Raw genomic sequence first — 26,110 nt, 5'->3', positions numbered from 1 at the left:
TTCATCTGTGCTAGCTTTTGTTTACTCTTGAAGAAATACTTTTGAAATACAATTATGTAAAGTGTACCCCCTCGGCCTAATAATAAAGATAATCAAGATAATATTGTTATCCTATTATAAGACTCATGAATCTAAGCTTCATTAAAATAATGTATGTATATGGTGAGATTTTTTAGATAAAATTTAATTATTTATTATCATTACTATTGAACACATGGCTCAGCACATCAAAAGAAAATTACAATCGTATTATTAAACATGTACTTAAAGAAATTATAAAGTAAGAGAATTATATGTGATATTAATTATTTGATATACGTATATAAACGACTTTTACGCACTAATTAGCCTCTTTTATTTTCCCCAACATAAAAAAAAAATGTAGTAAAGTACAAATAAATGAACATGTATAGCCAAAAGGAGGAAGAAATGAAAGTCTATAAAAAGCATAGATTAAAAATCGTTAAGTAATAAGACATAGATAGTGTTTGTTTTCATTTCTTTAATTAAAATTTATTTTAAAGATAAAAATAATGAACTTTAAATTTAAAGTAAAAGTTATTTGATAAAATAAGCTTTTTTTAAAATTTAAAAATCACTTTTAAATTAAAATTAGTTAAATAATATATTCTTAGATTTTGAAACTTAAAATAAAGACTGAAAAAGAAGACAAACTCTCGTAAACTTTCTTTTTTAAAAGTACATTATTTTTCTTAAATTTACTGGTTAAAATTAAATACATTTTTTATAGATTTCGTTTGATTTAGTTTTTCTTTTTAAAAGAAGACAAATCTAAAATAACATGATGAAATACCAAGTTTTTACATATCTTATATATACTTGACAGTTGTTTGGAAGGTTTTATTCTACGGCCACACCCCACTTTTATTGGTCCCTACATTGCATGCAGTACTTGATATTCTAACCGTGTTCCATTTTACAGTTCATTTAGCTGATATAGCTTATCCAAAATCTTAAATGGCAAACTCTTATTGGATGGAAGAGGCATTTGTGATATTTCTTTAGAGAGAAAACAATCCAAAAAGGTAAGTGATATGAGATCAAACCTTTCAAAAGTTTCTAACCAATAGATATCTCCTCAGAGTCACACTTGGACAAATGGGATATGGTTTTTCTTCCCTATCAACGGCATATTGTGACGTGAATTTGTACCAAATGGATGGAGATTGTTGAATTTTATGTACTGCTCAGTCTGTATATATATAGTTATGACGACTTAATTATGACCATATGCCTATATGAACAAAAACGTGGTCTTAGTTCACAACTTTATTAACTTAGTTCCAAGCTAGCTTTTACACAAAACGCAAGAAGAATTGTCAAAGAAAAATAAAGATTGCGCATATAAATAGAAATTATAACATGTCATATTCAACATATATATACTAATATTTGTGAAAAGTTTCTAATGTTTCCCATCCCTTTTTAAACATTTTAAAATAAATTAATAATTTTAGATATGATTTGGTTGTGTTTGAAAAAGTTTTCTCCTATTATCCTTTACTGTCACTGTGTGTAAGATATGTGAATGACTTGTTTTTTCAAGATTAGGTTAAGTGCTTGAATTATTAGAGTTTGGGTTTAGTTCCACATCCACCCTTTTAACAGCCCATTTATTTTAAAAAATATATATTTAGGAGTAGTCGCTTTAATTAGTTTTTTACAAATTGAAAATAAAGTTGAAAATCATAAAAAAAATAAAAAGAAATATTATTGTTCATTTAAATTAATGTATTCAAAAAACATAACAACAAAAAAATAGCTTATTTTCTAACTTTTTAGTGAAAATTTTTAGAAAATAGAATTTTTGAAGAAAAACTTATCATTTTTAATTCGTTTGGTAAAAATAAAATTAAAATTTTTTAATTCAATTATTTCAATACATACAAAAAACTGAAAACTGAATAATTTTCCCCTCAAATTTGCTTAGTTAAAAAATATTAAAATAGTGTGAATAAAACATGGATGTAATCCAACTATGCATCCGTAGAAACTTTAGTCTCCTTTTAATTTACTATGCTAAAAATACAAACACAAAATATTTTATTAAATAACACCTTTTAAAAAATTTGTTTCTATTTCTTTCTCTTTTATTTTTATCATCCTTTATCCAAATAGAACATATAAGTTAAATTGAGTCACTTGTTTTGTTTTAAAAGTCATTAACGACTAAAAAAATATTTGAACTTTCTAAATAGATAGATAAATATGTAAAATAGATGAATTATAAAATTAGTCCCAAAAATATTATAATTTTAAATTTTGTCCACTTTTATTTCTTTCCCTTCAACTTTGTTCATGAATTCATTTTCTTTCCCACAATTGTTTCATTTTGGTAAACTATTCGCCCTTCGGCCCAAATTCAAGCAAATGAGGCCCACGACATTGGATATTCACTTTTTTTTTTTTCTGAAGGACACTGTAGATTGACTAGACACATTCTTAAAGGCTTAATTGCATATTTTATTTTTATAATTTTTTTAATTTTGTCACTCAATTTATTTTTTGCACATTTTGTCATTATTTTAAAAAAAATCGAATTTTACAGTGGTTAAAGTACAGTTAAGCCTTTAAAATAGTGGTAAAAGTGCTGTGTGTGCAATTTAAACCTTTTGTTACGTGCACTTTTATTAAATTATATAAATTATTTATTAGTTAAATTAATTTAATTATATAAATAATTTATCATCTTAAATATTCCACCCCATTAAAATTTTATTAAATTTGTATGATTAAAATAAAATTAAAATATTTTTAAAAATATAAAATTGTATGATCTAACTAATAAATAATCACAATAAAAATAAAAATATTTGTTAAATGTCTTGATTTGATCAGGTTAGGACAACCTTAACTATAACCTGCATCTATCCTCAAAATGCATTGGTCTAATTTCTTAAAGTTGAACCTCAAAAGTCTCTTCGGACTGGGCTAGAATGAGTCTAGAACACCCATGAGGAGGATAGAAGAATGAAATTAATTTTCTTTCACCCTTTGTTTGAAACTGAAATAAAGTACAAAATGTAGATGAGACACAAAAGATTGGTTCACTGTTGCCAGAGTTTAAATTAAACTATTCACAACTCTCATATTTTGTCCCCTGATTCTATCATTTCTCACGTTTATTATCAAATGTTTTTTTTAACTCATTTTATTTGCAAGTAGTTATTCAAAAATAAATATATTTAATAAATAAATTTGTATGACTTATAAATTTGTATAATTAAAATAAAATACTTAATAAATATATTTATCATCTTAATTTTTTTCTTTTTAAATTGTGATACAAAAGCCTCAAACAAAATTTGTGTTCAACTTTATACCATATGTAAGCAAATTTACTAACAGAGTTAACATATCGGATGAACAGTAACATGTTAAAACTTTAGAAGGAGTGAAATTAGACAAAAAAATATAAAAATTGAAGGGACCAATTACAAATTTTGTAAAGATCAAGATATTTAAGCATCATCTAAAAAAAATACACTTAAATTTCTTTAAAATATAAAGAGTTCGTCGAAGTTTAGACTGAAATAAGATTCATTCTATGGATTTTCACATGTGATTACTCAAATAATTCAATTTATAGGAGTGTTATTGCATACCATAAACCCAAATGCACCATAAAATAGTTGGATAATTATACATATCTTTGTTGAGTTATAATAGCAGACATTAGTGTTTACTAAGGAAGCAAATGAGTCTCATCTATTAGTGGTTACAATTGCAACCGTAAGCTTTGTAGTTGAGATTACGCCACTAGGAGGTACCATACAAGATGGTGAACATAAAGGTAGCCCTATTTTGGGGGCAAAGAGCCTCTTGAAAGCATTCATGGTAACAAACTCTATAGCAATGGCTCTGGTAGCTTCTGCAGCTTTTATACATCTTTTCTCGCCACCGAAGAAAGCCAAATGGAAAGATTCTTCTATCTCTAAAATAGCCTTCTCATTCACTCTGATCGCAGTAGCAACAAAGATTGTCATCACTATTGGATTGTCCTTCTTCCTTGTCTTTAAACAAATGCTGAAAATGAAATTCAAAGGCATACCTCTTCTTACTTTCATGAAATTTTTGGTGAATGTAATGATATTTTCATTCTTAAGATTCACCTCGAGATCGTTGGGTTTCTTCTTCCTAGCTCCTATTACAAATAGATCATGTTGAGCCAATCACCCTTTTTTAGTACTTTCTACATCTATACTGTACTTCAACTTCAAAGCTAGTAATAATTGTTATTGTGTCCATGCAATTGCATGAACGCTTGTTGCGCTATTTATTGTAATTAACTTGTAAGAAAGAAATCACTAGCTCCAAAAAAATTACCTTCTTTGTTGCTTTGAAATATTTTCATGGTCAAAATCAATAATACTGCCAAGTGCGTGAATTAATGAATTTTTCATCTCTTGCATAATCTAGATTCAAACTCAAAATTGTCGATTAAAATAAAATAACTTGGTGTTAGATAAATTACTACTTGTAAAGGGGGTGAATAGGAGTAATAAGCAAAAAATCACTTAATTTAAAAACTTTTTCCAAAATAAATTTCATAGACTTTTTGAAAGGTAACTTGCCTTTAGGTTCGATTCATGACTTTTTTATCAAAATTATTTTGCAAAACTAATTATCAAAGTGGATGTTATACAAAACTATTTATTTGTCATTAGTATTTTTGTCACATAAGATTCAAGAAGCGTAACCCCGATGATACCTTGTAATATTTTTGTGTCTTATAGCAAGAGGCACCATTTTGGTATGCCTTGTTATTACCAGGTATTTAGTATCGAATAAGCTTACACTAAATTGAATGAAAATGTGACATGAAATTTAGTTATTAAATAGGTAATTTAGCATCGACTTGGCCGATACTAAATACTTGGCAATGATGAAGTATATCAGGGTAATGCCTCTTGTTATAGGACAAAAAAACACACAGGCATCGCTTAGTGTGACGTCTCCTAGATGATAAAAAAAACTCATGACAAATAAATAGTTTTGTAAAATACTCATTTTGGTAATTAGTTCTGCGAAATAACTCATTTTGGTAAAAAAAAAAATTCTAGGTTATTTTGAATCAAGAGATTAGTAGGTGATGCTATTGTTTAGATTCCTTTAATCTCAAGGTTCAATTTTAGATTTACCCAATTTCTTAAGCAAATTCAATTTCCTAAAATATATGAGAACCCTTGTGACAAGAATGTAAAAGATGAAGAATAGAGAGAAGATTGCATACTAATTTTTATATTGGTTCGATTACAACATGTAATCTATATCCAGCATCCTAAGTTTGGATTCACAATAAATCAAAATTTTGATTACACACAAATTCACATGCAATATGCAACCCACATATGCACAACTAATCTTGAAACCTGCAAGATTACTAAGTAGAAATCTACTACTTAACCCAAATCTTGAGAATTTTTCTCAAGATCTGGAAGTTAATAAAAAAATTTAAAAAGGATATGACTTAATATGTGAAAAATATGAAAATTAAGACCATTATCTTTTTTATCAACCCATGAAGACTACCTTGACATCAAGATCATTTTTATCCATTTTGATTCTTCAAGTTGAGATATCTTAAGAATGATTATGAATCTTTTGAAGCACTCTCGTAGCTCACACTTTCTAGAAACTTAGAAATTTATAAATTGAATTGAAGAGAGTTGTTGGAAAAAGCTTGAAAGTTCATACATATAAGACCAAAACAAAGTTAATCAATTAATACTTAGTATAATCAATTATTTTGTTCTTGAGACCACCTAGGTTTCAATAAGAATGAAATAGTTGATTATTTCATAGATAACCGATTAAGTGTGATGCCTTGTCAAATTAATTCAAGTTTAGATAATCAATTATACTAAGTGATTAATCGATTAGTTGCAAAGTTATTTCAAATTCAAAAATAGAGGCACTTCGATATAATTTATTATTATGTTCTTTAATCGATTAATTTGTCCATTACTCCAAAACTTTTGAATGTCAAAAACAAGTTTAATATAGTATTTGGTAGAGTCGAATGAAAGTGAATTGAAATGAAAGTTTTGAACAAAGTAAAGTATAACAATGTGAGTTTTACCTCATTGCACGGTTCAATTCACTTTTTTTTAGCTCTCTTTCATTGCAAACAAATGAGGACTAGATCCAAAGCTTTTTTTAAATTAATTCTAAGCCCTTTTAATCACAAACGGTGCTAAGGTTAGTTTGCATATAAAGATCATTAAGGATACAATGCATTTCACACACAATCATGCAATCAAAGTAAAAAATTAAGACAAGCATAGAAAGTTATAGTTCTTAACTTTAACTATTACACAATAGACATGACATCATCAAAACTTCAATTGATTTTGTAATCTTATCATCATTGTCTTTATAATTAATTAATGTAATACAGGTGTAATTCAAGTACTCGATGATATATGCATAGATTTTAATTATTTCTTAAACAATATAATGTATTAAATGATTAACTGATTAAATAAAGTTAGATTTAAGTAACTTTTTCTTTAAGTAATACAAGTAACTTGTACATGCTTTTTCTTTTTATAATTTTCATAATCAAAGAATATGTCAAATGTTTATATTTTTCTTTCTTTTTTTTTATGCTTACCAATCACTTTTGATGCAATATGTTTATATTTTTCTTAAATCTTAATGATCTTTATTTTGCTACATTATATTTTTGTTTTATTTTATTACTAAGGTCATAATCAGTAATTTTTAAATAATTTTTATTAACTTATATTTTAGCAATAGATTTATTAAATAAATATTTATTTATTAGACATATTTTGTCAATAAATTACGTTAATTTAATTATCAATGTGTTTACTTTGTGTAAATAAAACTATTTTTTATTATCATTTTGTAGTTTTTAAAAACAATACATATGGTATAAAAATAATAACTTAAATTATTATGCTTTTTTATAAGAAATTTAAATAATGGTAAAATTAGAAACTTTAAGAAAATATTAAAAGAAGAAGAATACAAATAAAATATTAAAATTCTAATAAAATATCAAAATTTTAAAAGAATACAAAGAAGAAGAATAGATTAATTAATTAAATAAATGGTGGTAAATAATAAACAAATATTATTCGGCTCTCAAGTCTCAACAAAAAAAATATATATATTAGACAAAAAAAAACTAATTTAAAAGAGAGTGATGGCAAAATTTAAAATGAAAATTGTGGGGAACTCAAATTGATTGAAATCAAACCTCAGCACCACTAGGTCAAGCTTCTGTCTCAGTCACTGTTTCTCCGGCCTCGCTTCTTCTCTCAGATTCAGATACCAATTCGGTTTCTTCTGAACCAAACTTGTGCGTGGTGATAAATAATTTTCTTTTACAACATTTTGGTAGGGCTAAATAAAACCCGTAACTCTTTATTATTTAATTTTCTGTATCCTTCGCAGGGTTTGAGAAATTCGGCCGTTAATTTTCCATGGCCAACAATCCATCACAGCTTCTCCCATCAGGTTTCTGATTTCATTATTATTTTTGTTTTATTGTTGTTGGTAATGAGTGTATTCAGTGTAGCATTGAAGTGTGCTGAAGAGAATATGTGATTTGTGGTGGAAAATTGCAGAGTTGATTGACCGGTGTATAGGTTCAAAAATTTGGGTGATAATGAAGGGTGACAAGGAGCTTGTTGGTACTCTTAGAGGCTTTGATGTTTATGCCAACATGGTCCTTGAAGATGTCACTGAATAGTGAGTAACACCTGCACTGCTATTATAAATATTATTATTATTGTTATTATTTTTTCTGTTATTGGCTTGTTTCTCTGTAGAACATGCGTTTGTAGGGTGGGAAGGGAAATTATAAAATGGAACAGACAACCAGTTTGCAAGATTTACAATCATGTATTGGGGTTTTACTCAAGAGAAAACTCCTTTAGAATGCTGTTTGGTTTTGGTTGTTAAACTTTCTGGGATGGAATTGTTTTATGAATGAATATGATCCCCCTGCTTTTTAAAATCGGAAATGCTCAAATGTATGAAAGCTATATCGTAATATTCGCACGAAGGTTGTATTCTATCAAAAGATACTTCATATATTTGTTAGTTTTTTAATTAATATTTTTTTTTTCAAAAAATTATAACCATCCAGATATGAATTCGTGTGTTTCATGCTGGTTGTATTTTGTGCAAAATAGCATTGCTCTTTTAAAATATCCTGACTGGAGTTTTTATATTGTCGTATTTCGATAACTTATGGTTCTGATTTTTTAAGTGTTTATATTTCTACTTGAAATTGGTGTGATGATGGGTCAATCATGTTACTGGTTCAAAGATTGTTGTATCTTCATTTTACAAATTGTCTTTCGGAACACCGACTAAAAAATCATTTTGGCAGTTTTATCATTTGGAAGTTACTGAGAAATATAAAGGCTGCAAATATAATGATTTAACATGGACTATGATTGAGCTGTTTTTCTTCATCAGTTTCTTATATTATATTTCTGTTCTAGTGGAGCATGGGTAAATAAACTTTATTTAGCTTTCCCAGGGGGCTCCTTCTTTTTCTTTTTGGTTTAAGAAGACTGAAATATCTGGTGTAAATTCGTTGGAGGAACTTTGCAGCATTTCTGATTATCAACTTGATTATTTGAATTTGTACTTACAGAGGACTCTTAGTTATCTTGGCATGATTTGTACTAGCTTTTGCTTATGTGATAAGTATGTCCATATATGTATGAACATACATGGGTTTGTTATATTCATACAACAGTGAAATCACTGCTGAAGGGAGACGGATAACCAAGCTTGATCAGATTTTACTCAATGGAAACAACATTGCCATTGTAAGTCAATATTCGATTATTTTCTGTTTACTTCGAATCATTGGAGTATTAATAAATCTGATCATTTGATTTGGCAACTTTAGAAAGAGTTGACAATAATCTAACACGATTTTCAGTTGTTCGTCGCAAGTGTTATACTGATACTAACAATTATCTGCTGTAATGCAGTTGGTACCCGGTGGTTCTCCTGAGTCAGAATGAATAGGGCTACTTGGTACCAATATTAACTCTCCAATGTTGCTCTAGGCACGTAATTCCTATATTTTAACGAGGATTCTGAGGCCATTAGGTTTTTACTTCCTTAAGTTGGTTTTTATGATACACATGGTTGTGGTGTAATGCCTATTCAACTTTTATCATCATGTTGAACTGTGGATCGGCCAGGGTAACAAGTAATGCTACTGAGTGACAATTAGTTGTGCGCCTTTATATTCCTGTTCCTACTTCCGTTACTATCTGTTTTCACTTTCTGCATGAACTTATCGAGTCAAGTCTTAATTGAAAATTTTATCACCTTAACTCTTTTAATTTTTGTATATTTTATCGCCGTTGACATATCACAAAAATAAAGTTACAGATAAAATAAAATAATATCGTTTTGTTACTAACGCGATGGTAAGATGTGTAAAATTGAAAATTTGAATGGTAAAATTTGTAAAATATTAAAAGATAGATAGTAAACTTCATGAAAAAAAATTGGATAATAAAATTCATGAAATTATGAAAATTTAATGGTAAATTTGTCAAAATAAAATTTGAGTGATAAAATTCATAAAATATTAAAAGTTTGGTTGTAATTTATAATTAAGCCAATTGGACTCTTTATCATTTTCATGTGGTCCCGTTTTTTAATATGTAAACACAAAGTTTGATTTGGATGCGAGAAAATGAAGCTTGGTAATATTGGTTACATAGAACGGGCAACCACCTGTGAGGGGTGTTGACGATAGAACTACTTAGGTCAGTGTCAATTCAGCTGAATTAGGAGTGTTTATCTGTTGAATTAGATTCGTTTAGAAGGAAAAAAAATATAATTTAATTTGATTAGTTTTTTTATATAAAAAAATTAACTTTTTAAGTGGTTTGATTTTAAATTGAAATACGATTCAACTTAATTTAAAGTAGTTTGGATTTGATTAATTATTTGGTCTGTACTCTTTTGTTGTATTAGAAAGTCGGAAATTTACTGTGAATTATACACAGCTAGTTATCTTTTTGGTACTATAAACGAGTTGTTTAATTATATATATATATATATATATATATATATATATATATATATATATATATATATATATATATATATATATATATATACAGAGAGAGAGAGAGAGAGAGAGTTATTTTATATATTATATAAAATTAGGATATACATATTTCTTAGTTCATTATCTAATGATAGCTGCATTTTATTTTTTTTCAATCAATTTTGGCCAACTTTTGAATTAAAAGTTTATATTTTTTTTTATAACTTTTTCATTGAATTCTTCATTTCTTCAATAGTCAAAATTAGTGTTACAAATAAAAAAAAATTACTGGTGTTTTCATTGTGACTAAAAAAATTACTAATAGGCTAAATTAAAGTATAATGTTGTGAATTAGTGAAACCGTTAATGTGAAGGGAAAAAAAATTATCATTGGGTTAGTGTTGATAAAGTGAAGCCAATGTGAACGTTGACTTTTGAAGGGAGTGACAATATATGAATCTTATGTTGAGTAGAATAAGTAATTTAATATAGTACTTAATCCATGAGACTCTTCCATCTAATAAACTAGTATTTTGGATTGACGTTTCCTCTTTTGCTTTAAGTCGTAACAAATGTGAGTTAGTCAGCAAGATAACAAGCTTTCACGCACTTCTCCAAACCACAGAAAAAGAACTAAGAGATATAACAACATACTGCTGGAAGGAAAATGCTACAAGTAGTGAACATTTTTTTGTTTAATAATTGATTACATTGTAACATATTTTTGTAGGGAACTAAGTTGTAACGATTTACATGTATGACCGACTTTTGTATACTGTTGAAATATTAAAAGAATAAGAGAAGAAAAGAGGGTAATAATAGAAAAAATAACTACACAATGTTGCAAGGCGTAGTAAAGTTGAAATATCACCTAGAATTCATCAAAGTATATGAGAAAGATTGCTTCCATGATCAAAACCCCGTTCAAATGGAAAAAGGAGTAACTGGGTGATGAGGCGTGGAACTTGCAGCATACTTTCAGCAGCCATGTTGCATTTAATATTTTTTATTAAATTCATTCCCAATCTGAGATGTTCTTGAATGGCTGGTATGCTCAGTGAAATCCTGCTGATTGAGCTTTAACTCTGAACTCTTGTCTCTATGTAGAAACTGACAAAATTGAACCATTGCACAGGGAACCCTTCTTTTGCTCAATTAAGCAAGTTTTGCTGCCTTTGCTCTAGCCACAGACTTTAAGTAGAGCTCCTCATATTGTGCTGATGATGTTTCCCAGCTGAAATCTATGTTCATGTCCTTCTGAACAAGTTGCTTCCAACTCTCAGGATTGTTGTTGAAGAGATTAAATGCTCGTACCAGAGCCCCGTTTAATCCCTGTCAAAATTGGATCATTAGAGTTGGCCAGAACAATGAACAGCATAAAATAATGTTTCTCTAGTAAATGAGAATGCAGAAAGGAGAGAAAGGTAGGGTTAGAGGTAAAACAGGTGAAGTAAAATCAATGGTGAAATGATTTTGTATAATCGACTATATTCTAAATAACGTGATGTAGGACTGTAATAACATGTGATATTTTACTGTTTGATACCTGTTCATCGGCATTCACGAATGTAAATCCATTTCGAAACTGTGAAGGTATTGTATCATCATCAACATCAAAAACACTACAAAATGAGAGAATTTAGTTACTTTGGAAAACAAGAATTTGCTTGCTTTCATGCCAATATCATCATGCTATGTTAACCTGTCATTTAGGCCACCAGTTTTTCGGACAATAGGTATGGCACCATATCTCATTGATATCATCTGCAGGGAAGAAATTAGAAAAAAAAATAGTCATAATAGTGGTACACTATAAAGACATTCAGCATATTGGTCATTCACGAGAACACTAAAGGAGTATAATTATGTAATATGTGCACATCTCAAGGTTTCAGTTTACCAGTAAGTGATATTTAACATATTGACCATAAATAGAAAGCATGAGTGTCTACCATACGGTGTTGATTACTCCCGACACACCATATTTCGTTGCTTGCATCCTTTATTTTGTTTACTATCAAATCTTTGTGCCAATTCAAGTAAAGTTTATGTTCAATAAATTACTACTCCCACCAGTCCTATTTATAAGACCCAATTACCCAACTCATCTGGATTAAGAAAAATGATTAATTTAGTTGATAACAATAAATGCTTCAAATTTATATTTTTTCCAAAACTACCATTATCATTAATACTCCTTTCTATCTCTTCCAATGGTTTTCCATTACAACCCCTCTTTTAATTAGGAGTATTTTAGTCTAAAAATAATTAATGTAAGAGACATAATGGATTGGGTCTTATAAAAAGGACAGCACCACTTTCAATTATGTATTTAGGCTGCAACCTTATCTATGTCATAATGGATCATAGATTTGATGATCCAAATCAATCTCTCACTTTTCCGGTTTTCCCACTTTATATCCCAAAGCCTTTACCTCAGAAACCCCAGGTCTTGTTTCCCAAATCTGAATCTAGCCCTTTCCTTATATCTGCCCTTAACTCGCTTGTAGACCATCTAGTCCCATTGGATGTCACCTCACTTTATTTAATTTAAATGCAGAAAGTGGATTTTGGCACACTTAATAATGGATTGAGTTTCACTGAATGAATATCAACTATTAGTTGAGTAACAAATATATAAGCCTCCGTTGTCACAATACAATTTTCAACGAAATGTTGAAACAACTTTTTACCAAGATACATGCATTATGAAAAGAATTGAGCATATATTTGCTTTAATCATAGTATTCTATAAAGCCATTTTCTGTAGTCTTAATATTTGAAATGCGTGAACATCCATTTTGACCATTACCTGTGTTAGGCCACAAGGTTCAAAGATTGATGGAATGATGAACATGTCAGACGCAGCATAAATGACATGGGAGAGAGATTCATCATACTTCAATATCAACCTTATGTGATCATGATTCTGAAAGTGGTTGGCAATGCCCTCAAATTCATTCTAGAGAAGAGAAAACTGGTAATCAGTTGACAAAGATTAATACAAATTAATATGTAATTGTAAAATATCTTTTAGGTACTTCTCGTTGGAATAGTAAATAGTAATGCATTTCTTTGAGATTTTACATTACCTAGAGTTTTGTGAGGTTGAGTTAGGCTTTAATTCCAAATTCTGAGATAGTATTAGGGCTTATCCTAGATATAAGCCAAACAATAAAAATATGAATAATATTGCTACCTGTCTCATCTTTTTGTTCTGTAACTTTTGTTTCCCCAACAATGTGATCAGTGTCAACTGTGATTATTTTATTTCACTGAAACATATGCCTATTGTAAAATCCATTTTCTTTTTTTTTTTTTAGAATAAATTCCACCTATATTGCACATGAGTTGGCATTGTTTGATCTGTCTCCTTTCTTAAAACAGTAGAATACCTATAAATTTCAGCCACAAGGAAAGAAAATACAACCTGAATGTGTGGCACTGGACTTGAACCAAGTAGAACAAATTGTCCTCCCAACTCCAATGTTAGATATATTGCATGTCTAATAAGATGAACACCTTTTTGTGGAACCAGTCTTGTTATACAGCCAACCTATTAGCGAAAAGAATAGAAAAATTGAATCAATAAAGCATCTTCAATTCTAACAATAAGTCATGATTTATAATAATTAAATGAGTAACAGATAATTTGAAATATCAAGATAAAGAGCATTCATTCTCTATATGCTGAAAGATACCTATAAAGCAGGCATAAAATGACACCATAAAGAATAAAGGCAGGTACAGAAATATTTCTACTGTAGACAAGTTAACCATTCCTCTCGACTGTAAATCACTGAATAACTTTTATGGATAGATTTCACAAGATTGAGCTATTTGAAGGAGTCTTGGTATATTTACTTCAAATGTTACATAAAGCACACAAGTGCAGTTAGCCCTAGACTTATCATTCCGAAAAATAAGGAAAATTAAAAGATGAACTAATGAAAGACCTGGGTTCCTTCTCAAGGAAATGGTTTCAATTTCAAGAGAGAGAGAGAAGAGAAAACCATGATTTATTCTATCAAATAATTACCAATGGCCTCCTAACATCTGTAGATGAAAGACCTAGGTTCCTTCTCAAGGCTTGCTTATTCTCTGCTTTCCCTTGAAGATCAGTTGCATTGTACTGGACTGGAAGAAATGCATCGGTGGCAGGATTCCATGCATCAGTATCAATACCATTAAGAATACCAATGAACTTTTTGGAGTGGGCAGAGAGTGTTGAATGGAGACCATGCCCTCCCTGCATTTGTACAATAATATCATTCATTGGAATAACTTTTTAAGATTGAAAAGTTAGGATTTAAAGTTAAGGAACACTGAGAATGAATTGTAAGTGTCTCCACTGTTTTTTTAGTATACAGATAAACAGCCAAATCAAAAAATCAACTGCAAATAATTTCCAAGTTATGCCAATTTGCAAATCAAATCAGATATCTTCTTATTGAAATTGCTGCAAATTTCTAGAATATTCTTAAATATAATATGTATGAAAATAGTAAAATACCCTAGAACTATAGTGTGTATGAATATGGTAGAACAATCTAGAACTATAATGTGTATGAATATGGTAGAACAATCTAGAACTATAAGTGTATATATAAGATAGAAGAATCTATAACTATACTAATCTATCATGAAAACTCTAGAAAGACCTAAAGTAATGTAAAAACATTCACCACCATTGAGAGGTTGGTGACTTGAGCCTATAAATAGGCAATTGGTATGTTGTAATTGATTATCCAAGAAATCAATGACATAGCCTTCTTTCTAAAACAATTCTCTAAAACTATCAACTATCAACTATTATCTAATAAACTACCAACATTGGTATCAGAGCTACGTTCGGTTATACATTGGGCGTAGTTATATTACCTACCTACCATTCCAAAATCCTCCCAACTACTTCAAAAATTTCCTTTGTACTATTAACCCACTCCAATAATATTTTTTTCTAAACTATGGATAACACTACTCAATCGTCAACTATTTTTGTCCCTATCTTCAATGGTGAAAATTATGATTTCTGGCGTGTTAAAATGGAAACATATTTTTCATCTCAAGATTTATGGGACATAGTAGAAGAAGGTTTCACTATTCCCGCGGATACTTCAACTCTTAATGCATCTCAAGAAAAAGAGTTGAAGAAAAATAAACAGAAAAATTCAAAGCCGTTGTTCACCTTGCAACAAGCGGTGACTGATCCAATTTTTCCAAGAATTATGGGAGCCAAGACTGCCAAAGAAGCGTGGAACACATTGTAGGAGGAGTTTCAAGGAAGTGTTAAGGTACGTGCCGTTAAACTTCAATCTCTAAAAAGAGATTTTGAACTATTGAAGATGAAGGAGTCCGAGACAGTTAAAGATTACTATTCTAAAGTTAAAGAAATAGTTAATCAAATGAGAGCTTTTGGGGAAGATATTCTTGACAAAAAAATTGTTGAGAAAATTCTAATTACTATGCCCCAAAAGTTTAACCCAATCGTGACAACGATTAAGAAAACCAAAGATCAGTCCACTCTATCAGAGACAGAACTTGTGGGCTCTCTTGAAGCATATGAGCAAAGACTGTATAGGCATAAAAAGATACACTTGAAAATGCTTTCTAGTCAAAGTTTAAATTTCAGTCCCAAAACAAAGATAATGGAGGAAAGAAAAATTATGGAGAAACTTCCAGAAGAAGAGAAGGTTCTAGGAATTTCCTTAAGAACAAAACAGATAAAAATCCTCCATGCAATATATGCAAAAGGCAAGGCCACACAGAGAAAAATTGTTGGTTCCGTAATATGTCACAATACAACCATTGCAAGAAGTTCGGGCACGTAGAGAAAAATTGTCGCAACAAAAATAGGCATCAAGCCAATATCGCAAAGGAGCATGATCAAAAACAATGTATGTTCTATGCCACTCAAGACTCAATAAAAGAAAAGGGAGGAAGCTGGTACTTGGATAGTGGATGTAGCAATCACATGGCTAAGGATGAGACTATTTTCAAAAGCATTGATGAGTTGTCAAAGTCAAAGTTCGACTGGGAAATGGAAGTGTGGTTGAATCAAAAAGCAAAGGCACTGTCATGGTGGAGACAGATAAAGGTACGCGACTCATCCATGATGTCTTACTAGTTCCCAAGCTAAAAGAAAATCTTCTAAGCATTGGCCAAATGATGGAGAGAGGTTACACAGATCACTTTGAAGGAGGTGTAAGCAAAATCTTAGACAACAAAAATAAAAGGTTTGAGATAGTCCAAGTAAAGATGAATAAGAGCAATAGAAGCTTCCCTCTAAATTTAAAATATGCAACAAACATTGTCATGAAGGTACAAGTTGATGATTCATGGCTATGGCATCGAAGATTTGGTTACTTCAACACACATGCCTTGAAGTTGTTACATGAGAAGAACATGATGAGAGATCTTCCAAGCATAAAGCAGAATAATGAAGTATGTGAAGGATGTCTCCTTGGTAAGCAACACTGATTTCCTTTCTCACAAGCGAAGCATGGAGAGCGAAAGATCTATTGGAGCTGATACATACGGACGTCTATGGACCAATGAGGACGCCATCACATGAGAACAACAGTTACTTCATACTCTTCATTGATAACTTCTCTAGAATGACATGGGTATATTTTCTAAAAGAAAAATCAGAAGTCTTAGTATTCAAAAAGTTCAAGGCCCTTGCTGAAAATCAAAGTGGAAAACGGATAAAAGTACTAAGAAGTGATCGCGGCAAAGAGTACATCTCTCGCGAGTTTGAAAGATTTTGTGAGGATGAAGGCATTGAGCAACAACTTACAGTCCCATATTCTCCTCAACAAAATGGAGTGTCCGAGAGAAAGAATCGCACAATTATAAAAATAGCTAGATCGATGCTCAAGGAGAAGGGACTACCTAACACATTCTGGGCTGAAGCAGTCTACACTACTGTTTACATACTCAACAGATGTCCAACTAAGTCTGTAAAAGACAAGACTCCAATTGAAGCTTGGAATGGGAAGAAGCCATCAGCAAAGCACCTAAGGGTCTTTGGATCTATATGCTACATTCATATTACAGACGTTAAGAGGCACAAGCTTGAAGACAAGACTATACGAGGTATCTTTCTTGGGTATAGCAATATCTCTAAGGGCTACCATGTCTACAACTTGCAAACTAAGAAACTTGTCATCAGTCAAGATGTGGAAGTTGATGAGTACGCTTCTTGGAATTGGGATGAAAAAAAAGTGGAGAAAAATGTTCTTATACCCGCTCAACTACCTCAAGAAGAAGCTGAAGAAGAAGACCCAGGTGAACCACCTTCGCCTCCACCACAACAACAAGATCAAGAACTATCATTACCAGAGTCTACTCCAAGACAAGTAAGATCTATGGTGGACATATATGAAACCTGTAACTTGGCCATACTTGAACCCGGAAGCTTTGAAGAAGCGTCAAAGCATGAAGTATGGGTCAAGGCAATGGAAGAAGAGATACATATGATCGAGAAAAACAACACATGGGAGTTAGTAAATCATTCACATGAAAAAGATATCATTGGGGTTAAGTGGGTCTATAAGACAAAACTCAACCCTGATGGCACCATACAGAAACACAAGGCGAGACTAGTAGCTAAGGGTTACTCACAGCAACTTGGAATTGACTACAATAAGACATTTGCACCAGTAGCTCGTCTTGATACCATAAGAGCTCTAATAGCTCTTGCGTCACAAAAAGGATGGACTATCCATCAACTAGATGTCAAATCTGTCTTCCTTAATGGCGTACTTGAAGAAGAGATCTATGTGGAGCAGCCACAAGGATTCGTGTCTGAAGGCAAAGAAAGCAAAGTGTTAAGACTAAGAAAAACACTCTATGGTTTGAAGCAAGCACCTCAAGTATGGTATAGCAGAATCGATCAGTATTTCATGGATCGAGGATTCAGGAGAAGCAAGAGTGAGCCTACACTTTACATCAAGTCTCAAGCTACACGGCCTGACATAATGTATGCTACAAGTCTTCTATCAAGATTCATGCAAAGCCCAAGTCAAATACACTTTGGAGCAGGAAAAAGAATTTTGAGGTATCTACAAGGAACAAAAGAGTTCAGTATATGGTATACTACCGAAACCAACTCAGAATTACTTGGCTACACCGATAGTGATTGGGCAGGTTCGGCAGATGAGCTACAAATTTCTAGAATATTCTTAAATATAATATGTATGAAATAGTAGAATATCCTAGAACTATAGTGTGTATGAATATGGTAGAATAATCTAAAACTATAATGTGTATGAATATGGTAGAACAATCTAGAACTATAAGTGTATGTATAAGATAGAAGAATCTAGAACTATACTAATCTATCATAAAAACTCTAGAAAGACCTAAAGTAATGTAGAAACACTCACCACCATTGAGAGGTTGGTGACTTGAGCCTATAAATAGGCAATTGGTATGTTGTAATTGATTATCCAAGAAATCAATGACATAGCCTTCTTTCTAAAACAATTCTCTAAAACTATCAACTATCATCTAATAAACTACCAACACTTCTTTCCCTCATATACATGCCACAATATCAAAATCCAAATAATGATACAAAGACAGGCAAGAATCCTTCATTATTATTAGAAGGAGAGCCCTTTGTATTCTTGTCAAGAACCAAATCTTCGGAATCTTAAGTTGTTAGGGGGAGCATGCAAATGGTTTTAAATATAAACTCTCACTTGAAAGCCGTTTGGGCTTGAAACATGAACAAAGCACAAGCCCCCTCAACCTTGTACAGTTTTTTTTTTATTAAAGAAAAAATAAAAAAAGTACTGGAACTATTGTTTGATTGGAAAGACAGAAGCAGCAAAAATCAATTTCTTAACCACTTGTTCATAAAGACTCAAATACCAAGTCAAGGACCAACTCTCCTGAAAACCTTTACATGTTAATGGTTTTATATCTCTAACAATCCTTTTTCCAAACTCACTTCTACGTAGATAGGAGAATAAAATAGACAGTTATAGATGTTATTCCCAGTTGGTCTAATGCTTCTGCTAAATGTGTTATTGCCTTATAATTCGTATTAATTAATAAAAAAAAAGGATACTTTAACAAGAAATAAACCATACCTCTGAAGTTCTCACTTCTTGGGCGTAAGTAGGTGAAACTGTTGTCACAATGTTTGAGAAAACAATTCCACCCTGACCATTGGAAGGCAAAACTATTACTTATTTTTGCTGATGATATATAATATGATAAATAATAACTTAATGACCATACCTTGACAGAATTAACTCTATCATGCGCTGAGTTGTCCTGCATTCTGTCTGGTCTGTTTAGATGGTGGCTTTCAAGACCACATGATTCTAACTCTGAAGCTGCCGCAGTTCCTTGATACTCAAAGTTGTGGCATGTAAAGCAAATCCTAGCTGAATTTAATCCTTTTGGGGCATATATATCCCAGTACAGAGGAGCCTAGCAAAGAAACACAAAATGCAATTCTTTAAGTTACTCAAAGAGCAAAAATTTGCTAGAAAGAATTAGATAGCTCATACAATGAATGCTGTCTGCCAATCATGGCAATGAATGATGTCTGGCTTCTTGCCAGCTTGAAGAAGAAACTCAAGAGCTGCACGGCTAAAAAATGAAAATCGTCTGAAATCATCATGCTCGCCATAAAATTTTCCTCTCCAGAAGAACTTATCAGGATGATGGGGCTCAATGAAATAAACAGGAAGGCCTGCATAGTCAAAGCGAAGTTACTAAACCAGATAAAGACAATCAATTAAAATGTAAATATTTAATTGTTGACCTTCTATAGTGCCAACCCAGATTTTATTTTTGTATAATTGACGATCAAAGTATGAATCTATCAGCACATCCAAAGCCTGAAACAATAATCAAATTATTACAAGTAGTGCAAGATACCAATTACCAATACTGTATCAACATGTTTGACTCTTAATAAAATAGCATACCCGTAAGTCACAGACACGGTCATATTGCATACAATCATATTTGGGAAGCACAATTTCAACAAGGTGTCCTTTCTTTTGCAGTGCTTTACCTAGACCACTGACAACATCCCCCAAACCACCAACCTGTCACAGAAATAACTCAATTTAAACATTAGTATGTAATGCGAAAAACAGATTAGCTGAAAGCAGAAGATCTGGCGTCATCCTCGGAGAAACAAAATGGAAAGGTATAAAATGAAATAATCAAACAGAGAGCTTCTTGATCATGTTAAATTTGAGTTGAAGGAATATTCATATAGATTCCATCAGGACAAAAACTCTACTGCTGCCAAAACAACTAGCCCATCTGAGAATAAATGCAATAATAGAACTAATATCTTGGGCTGACAAGATAATCAGCATGTTATGATACGATATTATGACATTTAGGACTTAAAAATTCAGGAACTAATATCTTGGGCTGACAGGATAATCGAAGATGCTTCATGCACTGAAAATATTCACTTCTACGGATACAAATAAAGTATCTACAAGGAAAACTCTGCATACTAACAAGGAAATACAATGTGAGATAATGATATATGGCTACGTATGCACTCAAAGCAGCATACATATTTCAAATAGATCAAGATACTTAAATGTTAAGAACTTAAAAACGTACAGGATAAGGTAAAATGAGTTCACAAGAATAAAACATAGGGATAAGATAAAATGAATTAACAAGAATAAAACATAGGGATACAACGAGTGCACCTTAGCTACTGGTGCCATCTCTGCTGCAATATGAATCACGTGCAATCCTGGACTAAAGATAAGAAATAAGGGATACATAAGACAGCGAAAGATATACAAATTGCAATTTAGCATTAAAAGTTAATACCTTGTCGCAGATGATAAAAGCCCAAGAAATGCAGAAATAGCCTCCTGTTCAGTTTGTTTTTTGCAAGCTATATAGGTATCACTAATACGCCTGTCTCTCTTCCACACCTTTTCTCGCAAAAGACTTGCATCATCTACTGATATTTTATTTTCTAGTGTCCAACCATCAATAAGAAGTAACAGTTGACTCCAAAATTCCCACGGCATATCTTCCACCGGTTCTTCCAAATTCCTTTTCTTGCTTTCTTTTTTCAGAGTATCAAGTGTATCTTGAAATTCCTTCACTGACTGTTGATATAGCCAAACATAAGAATTTATCTCTTCATCTGATTTTTGAAGACGATCCTCCAATAGTTTTATCTTTTGTTGCATTAGTTCATTATATTTTTGCAATTTGTCAGATGATAGCTTATAGATATTAGCTTCTTCAAGAGATGCTTCCAATTTATCCACCTTCCTTCGAAGATCTTGGTTTTGTTGCAGCACAAGAACAGCTTGATCAGCTTGTTTGGTTGCTTTATCTAGCAATGATTGCAAATTTTCAACCTTATCCCACAGATCCTTGCATTCAACTGTAAGCGTAGAAATTTGTGATACACCATCCTGAGAGATTGATAGTTTCGATTCCAAGTCTTTTAGGGCTGATTCCAAAGAGGACCGTTCCTTTTCCAATGCAACCAAACGTTCATCATTATTCTTGACATCACTAAGCTGGGTTTTAAATGATTCTATGGCATTCTTCAAAGAGGCATTTTCTGCTCTTAATGAATTAAGCTCCTCAGTAAGGGAATGAATGCTAACATTATGACTTAGAGGGTTTGCATCACTCAAATCATCATTTTGAAGGTCATGCAATTCAGCATATTTTCTTTCAGTACTTCCCTTTTGGGCCAACTCATTACGCAGTTTCTCTAGCTGCCCCTCCAAGAATTCCACATGTATCTTTTCCTGGTTGGCAACTGTAATCCGTGCATCAGTCTCAGCCAACCTTGTCTCCAAGACATTAATCTCTCCTTGCAATGCTTCCTTTTCTACAAGAATCTTTTCAAGATCTTCACATGCACGAATCCTAGCCTCATTTAAAAGAAGAATGTCTGCATGAAGAACATAAAATTCTTAATAATAATAGGTAACAAAATATTGAACAAAAAATGTGGATATTAGAAAAAGAAATCAACAAGTATTTCAGAGAAAGATATCTTACTTTTCTCTGCATTTTTTATCATGACCAGCAAATCCTCAAGTTGCCTACCAGACAACTGTTCAGCCTGCTCTGCTCCATTTATGTTTATGGCCTATTTCATAATTAAATGATTAGTTGTGACTTGTAATAAAAAATAATAATGTTTTAACCTCTCCAATTTTCCTTTCTAAGTATGTCCACGTAACAAAATGACTGGTATATCCAGCCTTTTATACTGAGAAGACCATGCAACAAAATTTGCAGTGAGTAATGAGGATTGGTAAAGGACTCATGTTTAAAATTTTGCACATCATATTGTAATATGATAGAAAAGCAATACATTGATCCACGTCTAACTGGGAAAAAATGGTTGAGATTCATGATATGGGTACCCTATTGTAATATTTATGTACAAGACAACATTTATCAATTCTATATTCTTTTTCCTAGTCATTCATGTAACCAAATTTGGAGTTTGGATTCTTCAGGCAAGCTTTCCAGTAAGTCCTTTTTTCAGTTTCAAACGTCAACCCCCAATCATCAATTTCCCTTCCTGAGAAACCTATATGGGCTAAAACTTCCTCCAACCAAACGTCTAGTCTTCCATTTCGATAATATATTGTCGCAGTTTATTAGGTATATCACTCTGCTCTCTTCCCTGATATTTATTTTCTATGCATGCATTCTAAGTTCAGGTACCAACCTTTCCATTAGAAAGTGGAACAATCTAGTTGATGAAATTCTAAGCTAACATTCAAGGAGGCTAAAGTTTTGTACCACTGTTAATAACTTCAGAACACTTTATTAGAGAGAAATTATATCATATCATCGATTAACATCTCTGATTCTCCTACCTAATGTCTTTTCTTCTTTATTTTTCCCTCTTTTCCTACGGCACCAACCATACACAAAAAATTTAGAAAAATCATGCATAGGAAAAGGAGATACCAAAGGCGCGGTGGCATCATTCAAATTCTCCACAGAATCATCGTTGTTCAACGAAACCTCGGTGTCGTCTTCTTCATCTTGATTTTGACGGAGACCTCCCTCTGCGGAAGGCTTGATCTGTTGTCTCTTATGCTGTGAACTGCCACATACAATACAACTACGCATTGAATTTCAAACCACGAATCTGAATAAGACGTAGCGTAAGATTAAGAGACAAAGATTGGTACCTGAAAGTGGCGCGGTGTCGCATTTTGCAAGAAGCTGGAAACGAAACTCGCACTACCCAATTATTATTGGCGTTGTGGTGGTTAACGCAGTTGAAACCGCTCAGGTTCCAGCACACGAAGCACGTTCTCAGCTTCGACGCCATTTCTCATTCAAATCAAATTAATCGACCAAACACTGCGTTACTATCAAAAGCACAAGAAGAAGAAAAAGAGTAACGGTTTCTTCTTCGACTTTTTCAGTTCAGTTGCTTTGGCTTGACCTTAGCGCAAATAGAAGGAAGAAAATGCCTCCTGAGAACCGAATCATCTGCAACCAAGCACTCACACAGTCAGAAAATAAGAACCGCTGGATTGAATCTAACGGCTGATATCTCAGTTATCGGAAGGGAAAGGTGCTTATGCTTGATAGTGTAGGGTAGCACTTTGCCACGTCATTTGAGTCAACCCAAGTTATGAAGCAATGTTTGACGTGATGATAGAGATTAAGGAATTTTTCTTTTTCTTAATGTAGTACGATAAAAGGAACTCATTTTTTATATTATTTTTTACTCATTTTAAAAAAAGTAAAACTTTGAATTCAAGGTCCAGTGAATAAAAAAAATATTATAATTTAACTTGACTTTAAATTAATCGAGTCTCAAAATGTATATTGAATATTAGATTCATAGCAAAAAGCTAGACAGACAATACTTTTTACCCCTGTCACAAGTGCATTGTTTGGTGGACAGCATTTAAGAAAGAAAAAATGTCTCAAATTTCTTTTATTTACTTTTCAATTAAAAGAGGTTAGTTTATATGTAAGAAGATTATATAAGACCTAATATTTATATACTTTCGTGAGAGGAGAATATCGCAATATTCAATATATTCATGGTGTATAATTTTTCATATAATAAAACAAATTTATATAACAAAAATGTTTTTGAATCAATCTTGAGGTTGGTTGACTCAGGCATAACTACTTTTTTATGCAATCTCTAAAATGCAACTTAATGGGTTTAAGAAATTTAACTCTTTAATTACATGCGTGCTGTCACATTATCCTAATAACAATTTGTTTCTAGTATATGTCGTAGAGATAATGAACACTTTTGATGTAAAGAGTAATGGAACCGTTGAGTGAGATATTGGTGTTTTTTTTCTTGTTTTAGGATAGTGAGATGTTGATGTTGACTAAGATATTAACTTGTAAGAAAAACACAACATTAAAAAATATCTATGGTTGAGTCCGTTCAGTCTTGTATCGTATGATAATGATAAAAAAAACAAAAAAAAAAAGTCTTCTTTTATATGGTAGCATCTTCATTATTACATGTCAAAGACATTGCTTTTTTATTTATTATTATTATTATTATTAATATATACTAATTAACTAATTTATTACATTGCAATTTCAAATTTCAAATTTTAAATATATTTTAAAACTATTTAAAATTATTTGTATGTATAAATAATACAACGTGACTTAGATAAAAGAAAAAAAAATACATTATAAAAAGTATTTATAAGGAACTGAAAAAATTAAAACTAAAAATTTTAAAGAAGAAAAACTATATACCAATCTTTAAGTATAGTTTAAAATATTAAATTAGTCTCAAGATATTATACCTACTACATGTAGGCACATATTTTGGTGGGAAAGTAAATATCTTTATATATGATGTATAAAAAATAAAGATCTTTAAATTGATCTTGTTCCATGATAGTATGATGCACTCTCCATATTTTATCACCAACTCTCTACTTTACCATTCTTCTCTTTGTCGCAAATCATCACGATTCCTGGTAGCCTTCTTCTTCCGGCTACCAACAATCCTCAACTGCAACAGCGCAACCACACTATCCTTCTTCCCCCTCCATCCAAACAAAAGGGTAACACAACATTGTAACATCCCTCAACTCACTAAAACAGAAAATCAACAGCAACCAACAATCAAGAAAATCAATAGAACAAATATCAAATCAATATTTACCATAAAAATTGAAGTTATACAACCAATATTAATCAAACAAATAAAAGTTTTAGAACTATTACAACATGAAGAGATAAATATCAAATTAAGAAAAAAATAGAACTCTCAAATTTGGGTTGTGTCATCGAACAATGATTTTGTGGTGGTGTGTTACGTTTGGCTTTCGTGTTGGCACCTCAGGTTTGGGTTTGGGTTTTGTGGTGGTATATGTCATTAGTCGGCATGAAGCACGATAAATCTGGCGGACTCATTGTTTCTATGATAGGTTCTGACCGAAAGTAATCTCACCCAAGCATGTTAGCTTCACCATCATGTTGGTAAGGTGTAGTTGGGGACAAGAGAGGTGGTGGTAAGGTGTGAAAAGTGTACCATAATACCATGGAATGAGATCAATCTAAAGGTCTATATTTTTTGTACACCATACACAATTTTTTTTACTTCCCCACCAAAGTTTGCGCCTTAAATGTTGCATGAAGGAAAATATCACAAGAGTGGGGTTGAATTATGATTTTCATAAAATAAAACATTTTGATAAAAAAATAAAGTTATCGTTTGATAAAATATGACTTAAGAAAACAAATATCATACTTTTGCAAAGCAAATCAGATGATAGTTTCAAATTTTTATAAAACAAACAGAGTTTTTCAAAAGCAAATATCAAATTCAAACCCTAGGTCAATTCAAATAGCAAAAGAGAAAATAAAAGGAATAAGACAAGAAATTTATATTGGTTCGTCTCAACCACCGAAACTATGTCTAGTTCTTGACAAGCCACCAAGTTCCACTAACTTCAACAAGTTACAAGTATTTGTCACTGCAACTCCTAGCTTCTTAACTCAACCTTTACTCCAAACTTATTACAACCA

At 31.6% G+C, this 26,110-nt stretch overlaps 2 protein-coding genes across 3 annotated transcripts; one reads left to right on the top strand and one right to left on the bottom strand.

Moving 5' to 3' along the window:
- The first annotated feature begins 7,190 nt into the window (after nt 1-7,190).
- Nucleotides 7,191-9,252, top strand: LOC100527929 (sm-like protein LSM5). The gene is made up of 5 exons (XM_003524744.4): nt 7,191-7,351; nt 7,447-7,509; nt 7,620-7,743; nt 8,765-8,837; nt 9,006-9,252. Exons 2-5 carry the CDS (start codon nt 7,476-7,478, stop codon nt 9,036-9,038), a joined length of 264 nt encoding a protein of 87 aa, XP_003524792.1. The 5' UTR covers nt 7,191-7,351; nt 7,447-7,475; the 3' UTR covers nt 9,039-9,252.
- A 1,474-nt stretch (nt 9,253-10,726) lies between these two features.
- On the bottom strand, nt 10,727-23,604 carry LOC100788308 (probable starch synthase 4, chloroplastic/amyloplastic). 2 transcript variants are annotated; one of them, XM_003524743.4, is made up of 16 exons: nt 23,272-23,604; nt 23,045-23,183; nt 22,118-22,208; nt 20,915-22,007; nt 20,788-20,839; nt 20,035-20,157; nt 19,869-19,944; nt 19,612-19,796; nt 19,337-19,531; nt 19,186-19,257; nt 14,124-14,333; nt 13,515-13,640; nt 12,897-13,046; nt 11,787-11,848; nt 11,631-11,706; nt 10,727-11,416 (listed from the first exon to the last, which is right to left on the bottom strand). In XM_003524743.4, exons 1-16 carry the CDS (start codon nt 23,412-23,414, stop codon nt 11,240-11,242), a joined length of 2,970 nt encoding a protein of 989 aa, XP_003524791.1. In that variant the 5' UTR covers nt 23,415-23,604; the 3' UTR covers nt 10,727-11,239. The 2 variants fall into 2 exon arrangements, with proteins under 2 accessions (XP_003524791.1, XP_040871388.1); XM_041015454.1 differs by lacking the exons at nt 10,727-11,416; nt 11,631-11,706; nt 11,787-11,848 and having other exon boundaries at nt 12,961-13,061.
- Between the last annotated feature and the right edge of the window lie 2,506 nt (nt 23,605-26,110).

Source organism: Glycine max, chromosome 5, assembly GCF_000004515.6.
Source record: "Glycine max cultivar Williams 82 chromosome 5, Glycine_max_v4.0, whole genome shotgun sequence".
Classification (NCBI taxonomy): domain Eukaryota; kingdom Viridiplantae; phylum Streptophyta; class Magnoliopsida; order Fabales; family Fabaceae; genus Glycine; species Glycine max.
Note: the sequence above shows the minus strand (reverse complement) of the source record. Positions and strands in the feature narration are given on the sequence as shown.

What these genes read in the sequence shown, in the direction of transcription:
- LOC100527929 (XM_003524744.4), top strand. Translation starts at nt 7,476, where the DNA reads ATGGCCAACAATCCATCACAGCTTCTCCCATCAG. An exon ending in ATCACAGCTTCTCCCATCAG is followed by an intron (nt 7,510 to 7,619) that starts GTTTCTGATTTC and finishes GGAAAATTGCAG; the next exon opens with AGTTGATTGACCGGTGTATA. An exon ending in CTTGAAGATGTCACTGAATA is followed by an intron (nt 7,744 to 8,764) that starts GTGAGTAACACC and finishes TTCATACAACAG; the next exon opens with TGAAATCACTGCTGAAGGGA.
- LOC100788308 (XM_003524743.4), bottom strand. Translation starts at nt 23,414, where the DNA reads ATGGCGTCGAAGCTGAGAACGTGCTTCGTGTGCTGGAACCTGAGCGGT. An exon ending in CGACACCGCGCCACTTTCAG is followed by an intron (nt 23,184 to 23,271) that starts GTACCAATCTTT and finishes TGTATGTGGCAG; the next exon opens with TTCACAGCATAAGAGACAAC. An exon ending in ATGATGCCACCGCGCCTTTG is followed by an intron (nt 22,209 to 23,044) that starts GTATCTCCTTTT and finishes ATTATGAAATAG; the next exon opens with GCCATAAACATAAATGGAGC.